The sequence below is a fragment of the Durotheca rogersii genome, assembly GCF_024521655.1.
Source record: "Durotheca rogersii strain YMJ 92031201 chromosome Unknown GGS23scaffold_9, whole genome shotgun sequence".
Classification (NCBI taxonomy): domain Eukaryota; kingdom Fungi; phylum Ascomycota; class Sordariomycetes; order Xylariales; family Xylariaceae; genus Durotheca; species Durotheca rogersii.
The window spans coordinates 942903-954952 of NW_026251240.1; the positions used below are offsets into that span (position 1 = coordinate 942903).

The window sequence follows — 12050 nt, forward strand, 5'->3', positions numbered from 1 at the left end:
CCTAGCTAGCCAGGCTTAGCAGGGTCGGCTTAGGTACCTAGCAGCCACAAGTACAGACGGGCGGCCAGCTGGAATTGGAAAAGGGTTGTTTATGCACCTGCACCGGTCAACTCGATTATGAGGTAGCCAGTCGTAGGTACATCTCCAGTTCCATGGCCGTGCCTGTCTCGAGGTCCAACTGGACACAGACTCCCGAGTGGAACACCCGACCGATTCCGCCCGGGTACCCAACCTACCTCCTATAGGCATACAATACCCAGGTACCTAACCTAACCTCTTCTTATTCACCTACCTAACCTACCTACTTGCTTACCCACCCGCCCCATACCTTAGGTACCTCTTCTCGAGGGTATCTCCAATATTAGATACATATACCCGCTTATCCAACGTATTCCAGACCTCCAGCCGGGCGCCTGGGCCCTGTTCCCGGCAGTGATGCGCAATCCTGCGGAGCTGGCCCTCCTTCGTCGCCTCTGGTCCTGGATGGCACTATGGGAAGACCACCACGGGGGAGGCGGGTGTAGCAACGCAGTCAGAGAAAAAGAAACCAACGGATATGGGATGGGAAAATAAAGCACCCAGACAAATCCAAGACAGGATACGTCTTCTCGACGGATGGCCAGCATATAGCTAGATAGGTATAGGTAGGGATGTAGGGATAAACGTCGGACGACGACCTGCCTATTCCGTGCCTGACCTACCTCTCAGTATCCTGGGCGACGTAGGCACAAGGAATCTCTGGCTTGCCGTGATGCCGTGCGCACGGAGGAGATGTGCGTACAGGGCTGCCAGAGGCGCACCAAGTAGGCATATGTAGGTATATCCCAACCTATATACGTAGGTATGTGAGGTAGGTAGTCGGTGGATGGTTCCGATAATAGGATACGTGGGCGTATCCCTCCTATCGATGCTTCCCACAACATCCCTCTCATCGTGTCTGGGAAACCAAGTCGTTACACCTCACTAGGCATGCAGGTAGATGTCCGGTGGCGGCGGCACAACTGACGGGATCTGCCAGGTTGAAAATTAAGACTCCTTTCCTGTACGCGGTGAGAGATCGTCGGGGCGCGGGGTGGAGAGACATTGGCCTGGAGGTGTTACCCGATGTACGTACGAGAGGACGAGGGCGAGGGCGAGGGCGAGGGCGTGGGCGAGGGCGTGGGATGCGTATATGTGCGTGGCCATCCGTGCATCCATCCATGCACGAGGGTAGGTAAGGTAAGACCTACGCAGTTGCACTGCCTCGCGGTCATCGCGTGTAGGTAGCTGAAGGAGTAGACGATAGGTGGGCGGCGCTTGGGTATATTCGTATAGGTATCAGCAGGCAGGTCATTCTGGTGCCCGGGCATGGAAGAAATCGGGATGGATCTTGAAGGGCGGCCATGCATTCCTGCCCGCCACCTCTCCTGTTGCCGTACCTCAGGTCCCGGGCTGCAGGAGGAAGACAGCCAAAAGAAAGAAAAGGAGAAATCGGTGGCACCGGTGAGCTGACTGTGAAACAGGTCTGATATCCTGTATTCTCGTCACCGGCGTGTGGTGAGGTTTCATCCCCCTTTTTGTCTCCTGCCCGACTCGATCGATCGACTGCAGTTTACGTAGCCGCACACGCTCGCGGTCCGAGGACCCAAAGAGCAGCCAGGCCTAAGAATATCTCCTCAGGGTTTCATCGGCCGGCTACCGGTCAACTACCACGCAGTGGACGGTAAAGAGGCGGCTTGACTTGCAGATCAGACGGAAACATCCGGTCCACGAAAATCCATTCGAGGCCAGCGGAAAAGGCTAAAGGGCCGAGAAAGACGCCACGGCTGCCTTTAGCTCATGATCTCTTGGATAGACTTACTGTTCTGCCCATCAGCGTCAATTCAAGGGTACGAGGCGTCATTCCTAACATCCATCTGTAGAAGGTAGGTAGGTACCTAGGTAGGTATCTCGTCGATTACCTAAGGCAACGGGGCGCGCCTGGGGTACTGAAGTACATACCTAGGCATAGAATGCAGTGCCCCAAAATCGGCAGGCGGCGAGCGGTGGCAGAGAATATTCAGACGCGTTCGCAGTCAATTAACGCGCGTTTCGAGGCCCTCTTTAGCTTCCTGGCAAAATAACCCGCTGCCGTCAATCTCGACTTCGATTAACCCGACTGCAGTACGAGGCAGCGTACCAAGGCTTTTTCCCTTCTTCTCAAGCCAGCGCAACTCTTCGAAATCGGGATCAAACACCGAAAAATGGCTCTCATCGTCGATAAGCACCGACCGCGTTCCCTCGATACCCTAACCTATCATCCCGAGTTATCGGAGAGACTGAGATCACTGGTATATAGCACTGCGTACCTGTTGCCTCCAGCAGTGTGCTTCTTCCGGCTTTTCCCGTCCGCTAACTTTACAATTCGCTGTAGGCCCAAAGTGGCGATTTCCCTCATCTCCTCGTGTATGGTCCTTCCGGCGCCGGCAAGAAAACCCGTATCGTCGCGACGCTGAAGGAGCTCTACGGCCCCGGTGTCGAAAAGATCAAGATCGATGCTCGCGTCTTCCAAACCACGTCCAACCGCAAGCTGGAGTTCAACATCGTCGCGTCCGTCTACCATCTCGAGATCACACCATCCGATGTCGGAAATTATGATCGAGTCGTCGTCCAGGATCTGCTGAAAGAGGTTGCCCAGACGCAGCAGGTCGACCAGTCGGCCAAGCAGAGGTTTAAAGTGGTGGTCATCAACGAGGCGGACCATCTGACACGAGACGCCCAGGCCGCGCTAAGGAGGACGATGGAGAAATATAGCCCGAATCTACGACTAATCCTCCTAGCCAACAGCACTGCCAACATCATTGCGCCGATCCGGAGTCGAACACTCCTCGTACGGGTGCCCGCGCCCACGATTGACGAAATTGCGGGCGTGCTCGCGGACTCGGCCGAGAGAGAGGGCTGGCCCGTCGTCAAGGGCTTACATAAGAGAATTGCCGAGGAGAGCGGGCGGAACCTCAGGAGGGCGCTGCTGATGTACGAGGCCGTGCACGCGCAGAAGTATGTGTCCACACCTCTTCCGTGGCCCTGTCTCCAGGCGAACTTAGCTAATCCGGGCAAACCCGCTCTAGTGAGAAAGTCACGGATGACACGCCCATACCGCCGCCGGATTGGGAGGCGCTCATCACGCAGATCGCCAAGGATATCATGGCAGAGCACTCACCGGCCCGCATCTTGCAGGTCCGCTCGAAGCTGTACGATCTGCTGACGCACTGCATACCGCCCACCACGATACTCAAGACCTTGACCTTCAAGCTCATCCCCATGATCGACGACGGGCTGAAATGCGAGGTCATCAAGTGGTCGGCCTTCTACGAGCACAGGATAAGAACGGGCACCAAGGTCATCTTCCACCTGGAGGCTTTCGTGGCGAAGTTCATGAGGATAGTCGAGATGTATTTGATGAGCATAGACATGTGAGCGGGGATCGAGGGATTGAGGGACGGAGAGCAGCGGGGGCGGACGGGGCAGACGGGCAGACGAACGAATCGGCACGGAGCACCCAGGAGGGGGCACCCAGAGGGACGATAATGGCTAGACCGCGCCCGACCTGACAGGTAGACGTGCGCGGAGGGTCCTTTGGGCAGAGGACATCCGGTTCATTCCGACAGAAGGAGGAAAGCCTCGTCGAAGCCGTAGCCGATTTCGCGCCGAAGTTAGACGCGGGACTGGTTCGGCTGTCAAGGGTTACATTTAGTTGGGCGGATACGCGTGAATACATAAGTATAACACCTCCCGCCAGTCACGGCTGTGTGGCCCGCCCCTTTCTGCATTCCCCTCAACGCCGAAGTATCCACGATGGCGGCCTTCCCGAAGCGCCGAGTTCGCAACCACCCGTACGAGTACGACGTCATAACTGGCAGAGCCCCCTCCCCCTTTTTTTCTTCGAGTAGCCGAGAGCTGCCAGTTTCCGTATCGCGCGACGGGCGTGACGGTGGGGTCTGCGATGACGGACGGGTTTGCATAGAAAACGTGGCCACGGCCGTGTGTCTGTTCTACCTCGGCTAGGAGCAGCTAGTGCCGTCCACATGCAGTACCTGCATTCGTAGTAGGTCAGCAAGAGGGAGGCCCGTATCCTATCATAGCCAGATGTTTACGAACGGTATCCGCATCCGCGCCAGCAGGAGGCATGTTAGCCAGGTATTACCTACTTGACCTGCGTAGTACCTAGGTAGGTTATTATCTCCACTGCGCTCCCACATCCCGCCTGCTCGCCTCCCTGGATGCAGGTATCTAGGATATGTAGATAGGCGATGTAAGGATTCGGGGAGATAAATATGGGAAAGAAAACAAAGGAGAACTATCCCTTTCCCCCACCATTTCTGGATTGTGGTGCCAGCAGGAAGCAGTTCATGCATACATGTAGCGGGTACATACGACCGACGGCGACGCTACATGATGCGGGTCGTGTTGGTACCTCGCCATCCTGGCCAGCTCACGGGATAGGGATGACCGTGGTGCCAAGCGGGGTGTCTCATTGGTTCACTAGGGGAAAGGGAGAATGTTAGCTTCCTTTCCCCCACAACCCCAACGACGAAAACGAGGATAGAGGAGTTCTAGACAAGGGCAAATGGAAGCTTGACCCGAAACAAAAGAGGGAGAGGACGAGAGAGATGACACCACCATGGCCACCATAGCCATCACCGTCGCTCCCACTACTACCGCCGCTACTACCGACCATGTGAGCCTGTGTGCAAGCGTGTGTGTGTGCGAGAGTGCGTGTGAGTAAGTGCGTGCGTGCACACACAAGTGCGTCTTGGGTTGCCGCGGTGCCGTCAGTGTGTTGTTCATCATCGTTCCGGCCCTCGTAGTAATCCCGCTAGCATGCCTACACGCCTACGCCGCTTGGGGAGCGAGCGGGCAGCTAGCAGCAACTCTGACTCAGACGGCACCTTGGCTACAGCGTCAGCCAACCCCCCCCCCTCCCCCGCGGAGCAACAGCATCAGCGGAACCCCTCAACGAAACGTCGTCCTCTCCCAGCACATGCAGGCGTATATGTACGTGTGCGATATATAAACACACAGGTATGTTATATCACAGATCACGTATGGTATAGATAGCGGACGACAAGAAGTTGCGAGGCGCGCGCAGCAGCGGGCGTCGGCCTGGTGACAAGCTGATTTTTCCCATGCCTTCCTTCGCGCGTCAGTACGTAAACGACGAGAAATACGCGGGTTTCCATTGGGCCTTCCGACGTGGGCACGCGGGCGACGGAGCTGCGGAGGTGTTGTATGATGAGGGTTAACACGCCTCTTGGCTGCCAGGATCCGCGCGGTCCTGGTCGCAACGGGAATGCGGGGTTGCGAGGGGAAGGATGCGAGGTGGGAGGGATAATGTTGGGGGAACGAGGGGTTGGAACGCTCCATTTCCCGACTGGCCCTCCCTGCCTAGGCCCTTACTACGTCGCATCTCCCTATAGCATACATATAGCGCCTATAACACGACGTCGTCGCCTCGAGATGGAGGGAAACCCGTCGGTGCCTGTGTAGGCAGATAGATCCACGCACGCATCGGGTGTAACCTACGTCGGTACATCGTCCTGCGCAGGGGATGTTGGGCGGGCGGTAGTGGCGACGATGACCGTGTCATTGCAGACGGCGTAGGTAAGGAAGGGGAGGGCGAACGGGTCGTATTTTGCGTGCCTCATCCCGGCATAAAGACACCCGCAGATGAAGCTATTTTTCATCCGCTTAGGAGGTGCAAGGCGCGCGCATCTACCCACAGGATGGAACGACCCGTGGAACCGGACATGTGTCGGTAGGTGAAAGAGGCTGGGCTCGTGAGTCCATGTACCCGGTGAAGCGCAACAACCCCTTGGAGGTGTCAGGTAACCAACCCTCCCTACGTCTATCGTTGCCTGTGCGAGGTCGGGCGCTTCCGCGGGGCAGAGTAGCGGGGGGGTAGGTCGATTGGTTGGAAGCATCCTCCCAAATGCTGGCGCTGCCTCCCTTCCTTGGGTACCTAGCAGGTCCCTAGCCTGGGCTCTAATCTGCGGATGAGCTGCAACCCGCTTCCGGGTACCTACGCCTACTCTGCTATCTACCTCCTCCTCCCCTCGCCCGACGTTATATCTTCCCCGCCCCGACTAGGAGGCTAGGTGAGGACGGTTTTGCGCACCTAAGGATGTACCTAGCTACCGCTTCCATCCTCCATGCCACGTATCACGCCAAAATCACGTATCACACTAACGGTCTCCCTAATTGTGTAGCATCGTGAGGTATGACCTGCCCTGCCCACCGCTTGGTAGGTAACCCTACATCTTCTACGTCGGTATGCGTGTGCTCTCTCTCATACCTACCTGTCCTACCCTACTGCCGAAGCCCAGCATCAATTCGCCCGCCCCGTTCACCCCGTCACCAACCTACCTTACCCATCTCACCTCGCGATTCACCCGCGACACTACGCACTACCACGCCACCGTCCCCTCCAATGCAATGACTCGGGTGTGTCGTCAGTCCAACGTACCAATGAACCGCTGCCATTTCCGCCGCCGGCGTGGGATGACGGGGTTTGGGTTGCTCGCTTGCCCGCCCGCTTGTGCACTCTCCCACCCGGGAGCTTGCCGACCTGCAGCAGCGGACCGGCCTGCTGGTAAGGCGCGTGCGCCGTAAGAAGTGGCCGGGAGAGTGCGATACGTCGCGGGCATGGACGAAAATAGGCCTATCGCGGATGCATGGGTGCGTCTATCCTTCTAGTCCTGTTTCTCGACCACGTTCGCCTAGGTCGCCCCGAGTGCCGCGCCCAGCAGGCCCTTAGCTCCTCTGCTAGGAATGCGTCGGGGCCGGCCCAAAGGGTCCCGCGGCCGAGACGTGTAGGAGGAAGAGGTAAAGCCTGCGTTTCCACACTGGCGCCATCCCAGCCGCCGCCGCCCTCTCTGGCTCGCCCTCTCTCCCCTCCCGCCTCTCTCTGCCTGTGGCTCTCCGATGTGCCGTGTCGGAGATGAGTGTGCCCGTAGGTGCGCGTCTGCCCGCTTGCGCGGCGGCCGGCCAAGCCTGAGGCTTTCTGGGCATTCCCATGGGGTTTCGGCGGGGAAGCTCGCCAGGACGCAGAGGAGAGAGATATCCCCCCTCCAACGTATCGCCCAGACGAGAACAAAGCAAGGGTCCGATGCACACACGCTACATAACGCACGATACGGTCGACGGTCGAGCGGAAGCGTGGAGCCCCACATCGCAGCCAAGCGAAACCCCCGGCCTAAGTCGGCGATTTCCCCAATCCAGTCCCGCCAAATGCTGGTCTGGGGTCCTGGGATAGCGACTAAGAGGTGTAGTGCACTGCTTTCGGGGCTGAAGAAGCAGAAACTCCCCGGCCTATCTGATAGCGCCTGGGGAACGCCTAGCCTACCCTTGTACCGACCCCTACTGGCCGTGGTAAGTACCTGGGACTGCCTCTTGGATGTACCCGATACAACCCGGGCCCCGGCCATTGCGTTCTTGTTGGCCAGCCCAATATTTTGCCGCAATACAAAAAGTGCCTCCTCCTCGCTAGAGGACTTGCCTCCCACCCCATTAACCATTCTTTTCTTCTTCCTTCACACTTCCCCCCTACCGAATTGGCTTTCCGACTCGAGCTTATACCTATCGGACCGTGCCATTGCCATTGCATATACCTACATACATTTTCCTACCCCTTCGTTGATATATATAATATATATATCTCCAGCCAGCTAGGCACGTGAAGTCTGCCTCTCTTTTAAACCCACGACGAAACGCCAATTCTCCCTTCGCACCCGCCGTCTTGGCTCCTCGGGCCCCGCAGTGCAGCGTCAACGAACACTCAGCCAAATCGTTCCTCCCACCCCGCCATCGCCATGGGTGAGCCAGTCAAGACCCCCGTGGTCGCGGAGGCCCATCTGGTCGACACCTACCGTGAGATCCCCACGCCATACTTGCTATGGGTCGATAAGCTCGTGATCCGAATGCTGACTGGAACCGGACACAGATCCCCCCCACAAGATGCTTGAGAGTGAGAGCCCCTGACCCGGGAGGTTGGAACGTCCCGGGACGCACTGATCTGAGCCGAGCTGACCCGCAACTAGAGCATCCAAGCAAACCTCATCTGAATGGTAAGGCCCTCGCACCCTCTCCCGTGTCCAGCGGGAGACATGCCAAATATCCCCGTCGCTAACAATGCATCCAGGCCTCGAAGATTACCAGCGGCTGTACAAGGAGTCCATCACCGAGCCGGAGAAGTTCTTTGCGAGAAATGCTAGGGAGCTGTTAACTTGGCAGCGGGACTTCCAGACCGTCCGAACCGGGACTCTGACCGACGGGAATGTTGCATGGTTCGTTGAGGGCCAGCTCAATGCCTCCTACAATCTCGTCGACCGGCACGCCTTCAAGGACCCGAACAAGGTCGCCGTTATCTACGAGGGCGACGAGCCTAACCAAGGCCGAAATCTGACCTACGGCGAGCTCCTTCGCGAGGTAAGCCGGGTCGCCTATGTCTTGAAGAAGATGGGCGTCCGAAAGGGCGATACCGTCGCGATTTACCTACCCATGATTCCGGAGGCCATTGTCGCTCTCCTGGCCATTAGCCGTATCGGCGCTATCCACTCCGTCGTCTTCGCCGGCTTCTCCGCCGATTCCCTGCGCGACCGTGTCATCGATGCTCAATCCAAGGTCGTCATCACCACGGACGAGGGGAAGCGAGGTGGCAAGTTGATCGGCACCAAGAAGATCGTGGACGACGCGCTCAAGCAATGCCCCGATGTCACCGGCGTGCTCGTCTTCAAGCGCACTGGCGCCGACATCCCCTGGACGCCGGGTCGCGACCTGTGGTGGCACGAGGAGGTCGAGAAGTGGCCGACATACATTGCGCCCGAAGTCATGAACTCCGAGGATCCCCTCTTCCTGCTGTATACCTCGGGCTCGACCGGGAAACCCAAGGGCGTTATGCACACTACCGGCGGATACCTGCTCGGCGCCGCGCTAACCGGTAAATACGTGTTCGACATTCACGACGGAGATCGGTACTTCTGCGGCGGCGATGTCGGCTGGATTACCGGCCACACGTACGTCGTCTACGCGCCCCTTCTCCTAGGCATATCCACGGTGGTCTTTGAGGGCACTCCGGCCTACCCGAACTTTTCACGTTACTGGGAGATCATTGCGAAGCACGAGGTCACGCAGTTCTACGTGGCGCCGACGGCGTTACGGTTGTTGAAACGCGCCGGCGACGACTTCGTCAATGCCGACATGCCGAAGCTGAGGGTTTTGGGATCGGTGGGTGAGCCTATCGCCGCCGAGGTTTGGAAGTGGTATTTTGAAGTTGTTGGCAAGGAGGAATCGCAGATTGTCGACGTAAGTGTGGCCACCGACGATTACTATGGGCGCGCGCTCTAACTAGGGACAGACGTACTGGCAAACCGAGACTGGCTCGAACGTAATAACGCCCCTGGCCGGCGTAACCCCCACGAAGCCGGGCAGTGCCTCGCTGCCTTTCTTCGGAATAGAACCAGCCATCATCGACCCCATTTCCGGCGAGGAAATCTACGGAAATGACGTTGAAGGTGTGCTGGCGTTTAAGCAGCCGTGGCCTAGCATGGCTCGGACTGTCTGGGGTGCCCACAGGAGATATTTAGATACATACCTGAATGTGTATCCGGGCTACTACGTAAGTGTTGGGCGTGAACATGCCTTGCTGCTATAGTCGCTGACCGGATGCTAGTTTACCGGCGACGGAGCTGGCCGTGATCACGAAGGATTCTATTGGATCCGAGGGCGAGTCGATGATGTCGTCAACGTTAGCGGGCATCGTCTGTCGACTGCCGAGATTGAGGCGGCCCTCATCGAGCACCATTCGGTAGCCGAAGCCGCCGTCGTCGGCGTCACCGACGAGTTGACCGGCCAAGCCGTCAACGCGTTCGTGGCCATCAAGAACGGGAACGAAGCCTCGGACGCCTTGAGGAAGGAATTCATTCTGCAAGTGCGGAAGAGCATCGGACCGTTTGCCGCCCCCAAGGCGGTGTACATCGTACCCGACTTGCCAAAGACCCGGAGCGGAAAGATTATGCGCCGTATCTTGAGGAAGATTCTGGCCGGCGAGGAGGACCAGCTCGGTGACGTATCAACGGTCAGTCCCCGTCACATGCCGCGCTTCCCGGGCCACTAGTAGCTCATGTGCTGACCGTCTAATAGTTATCGGACCCGTCGGTGGTTGAGAAGATTATTGCTACCGTTCACGAAGCTCGGAAGAAGTAATGGTTGGATACGGATATAAGTGGGTAGGTAGGCGGCTCGATTGGAGAACACCTGACAGGGCCTTGGATCGCAAATGCGGGGAAGGGTCCCAAGACATCGGATAAGTTGGAGAATTATGAGTATAGTATGCTATTTGACGGCAACATTGTGGTTTGGCACAGCCACAGAGCGGAGGAAGACGGTACGCCACCGGCTCAGCAGCTAGTGGCGCGCGCCCTTTGGTGTGGAGGCTTTGAGGAATCGCTCGGCCAAGGGTGGGATAGTTGCGCTGATATGGACGGCGTGTTTTTTATTGATTTGTCAGCTTTAGAGCCACCTTATATCAGCTTGATTGTACATTCCTATAACGCGGCGGCTTTAACGCCGAGGGTGATCAAACAGGTCGTGGTTTGCCGTTGGTTGAAGCGGTGCCGTTACCCGACCTCGGAGTTAAATTATCACACTCGTTTTACGAGCGTTGCACCATCTCTACATGACTGACGACGACGTACCTAACACGAGTAAAAGCGGCCGAAGATCCGAGTCCTACCGAGCTTGGCGGCTCCGCAAGTATACGTGGCCGGAAGGCGGCGCAGTCTTTTTCTCTCCTCTGTCGGGCATTTGAGCTCAGATCAGATGTCGCCCGTACAACAAGATTTTCCCACTTCGGGAATGGGACACGCTCCACCCCCGATGGAGCTGGCCCGGGTGGGCGGATCAGCTAGGTAGAGGTAGGGTATCGGGAGACGAAAGATAAAAAAGAGATGTGGAGAGAGAGAGAGAGAGGGGTCGATGAGGCTGGGAAAGGGGTGGACGCGTCATGGGGCGTCGGTCTAGGCGGGCTACTGGCAAGCGGCGGCTGCTTGGCAAAGTCTTGACGGCGCTATCTACGGGCGACGTCGACGTAAGCGACGGCGGGGGCGAGGGCGCATATCTGCATATCATGTGGTTTGTGGTGCTGTCAAGTCGGTCAGTCAGTCAGATGGAGGCGCGCTCGCATGCACGTGCGTGCGTATGCAGGTCGGTGAGGTTGTGTATACCAACCTACATGTTCGGAAGACGGCGGCATGGGGGGGGGGGGTTGTTGGATGCAGGTTTTCTCATCTCTTGGGGGTTTTGCTGGTGCTTTGGGTTCGGGGACGGCGCACCACCTCGGTTAGGCACATGCCTGGCTGGTATTCCCATCCGGCCACTCTCGCTCTACATGCCGAATTTGCGTATACCTACTTACTTACCTATACGGCGGGTTCCACCAAGAGCATGCCGTGGAGGCAGATCGGGATCCGTTATGCTATGCCGAGCTGGGTAGGACCATACGGGGTTATTAATAACTCGGGTTTTGCGGCGGTGGTGGGATGCAGCAGCAGTTATCTGAGGCCGCGGGGCTGGCGCAGGGCGAGCGCCTCAACACACCCTCTTTATTAATTCTATGAGTGACTCTCCTCAGAAAGGGACCACCAAGAGCACATGCGGAATACGCAGTATTAGTTACTCACCTTAGGCACGAGGGAGGTGGGCACCATCATTGAGAGAGAATCAAGCTTGTTCCCGTCCTGAACGAACACATACATATGCACATACCTAGATGTAGGAAGGTATGCAGGCAGGTTACAGTAGATACTCACAGATATCCCATATATCGCATGCCTCCAGCCGACTGACCATCTGGTGGCCAATGAGGCGTCAGCTCATCTGCTCGGCAGCGGACCGCGCGCGAGAACCTGCGATGCGCCAATGCCTCGAGTTCGACTGCACCTACATACGGTACTACGTAGCCGTGTACGTGTACTACCTACCTGCGCCGCGTGCATCGTATACCGCAACCACTCATCCTACGGACCCAAGGTACCTAC

The 12050-nt window shown here is 57.4% G+C and overlaps 3 protein-coding genes across 3 annotated transcripts; 2 read left to right on the forward strand and 1 right to left on the reverse strand.

Annotated features, from left to right (window-relative positions):
* Positions 1–1817: 1817 nt before the first annotated feature.
* GGS23DRAFT_567286 (P-loop containing nucleoside triphosphate hydrolase protein) lies at positions 1818–3750 on the forward strand. The gene is made up of 3 exons (XM_051516325.1): positions 1818–2309; positions 2393–3015; positions 3087–3750. The coding sequence occupies exons 1-3, from the start codon at positions 2223–2225 to the stop codon at positions 3433–3435; spliced, it is 1059 nt and encodes a 352-aa protein (XP_051372201.1). The 5' UTR covers positions 1818–2222; the 3' UTR covers positions 3436–3750.
* A 2931-nt stretch (positions 3751–6681) lies between these two features.
* GGS23DRAFT_536531 (uncharacterized protein) lies at positions 6682–7888 on the reverse strand. Its single transcript, XM_051514775.1, has one exon. The coding sequence runs from the start codon at positions 7530–7532 to the stop codon at positions 6735–6737; it is 798 nt and encodes a 265-aa protein (XP_051372202.1). The 5' UTR covers positions 7533–7888; the 3' UTR covers positions 6682–6734.
* Positions 7680–10618, forward strand: GGS23DRAFT_536457 (uncharacterized protein). The gene is made up of 7 exons (XM_051514774.1): positions 7680–7884; positions 7958–7981; positions 8055–8081; positions 8156–9318; positions 9371–9631; positions 9686–10090; positions 10156–10618. Exons 1-7 carry the CDS (start codon positions 7827–7829, stop codon positions 10216–10218), a joined length of 2001 nt encoding a protein of 666 aa, XP_051372203.1. The 5' UTR covers positions 7680–7826; the 3' UTR covers positions 10219–10618.
* Positions 10619–12050: the final 1432 nt, after the last annotated feature.

Bases quoted from the DNA above. Each gene is read 5' to 3' on its own strand.
- GGS23DRAFT_567286 (XM_051516325.1), top strand. From the start codon at position 2,223: ATGGCTCTCATCGTCGATAAGCACCGACCGCGTTCCCTCGATACCCTA. The intron at 2,310-2,392 runs GTATATAGCACT...AATTCGCTGTAG, and splicing joins CGGAGAGACTGAGATCACTG to GCCCAAAGTGGCGATTTCCC. The intron at 3,016-3,086 runs GTATGTGTCCAC...AACCCGCTCTAG, and splicing joins GAGGCCGTGCACGCGCAGAA to TGAGAAAGTCACGGATGACA.
- GGS23DRAFT_536531 (XM_051514775.1), bottom strand. From the start codon at position 7,532: ATGGTTAATGGGGTGGGAGGCAAGTCCTCTAGCGAGGAGGAGGCACTT.
- GGS23DRAFT_536457 (XM_051514774.1), top strand. From the start codon at position 7,827: ATGGGTGAGCCAGTCAAGACCCCCGTGGTCGCGGAGGCCCATCTGGTC. The intron at 7,885-7,957 runs GTGAGATCCCCA...AACCGGACACAG, and splicing joins CCATCTGGTCGACACCTACC to ATCCCCCCCACAAGATGCTT. The intron at 9,632-9,685 runs GTAAGTGTTGGG...ACCGGATGCTAG, and splicing joins ATGTGTATCCGGGCTACTAC to TTTACCGGCGACGGAGCTGG.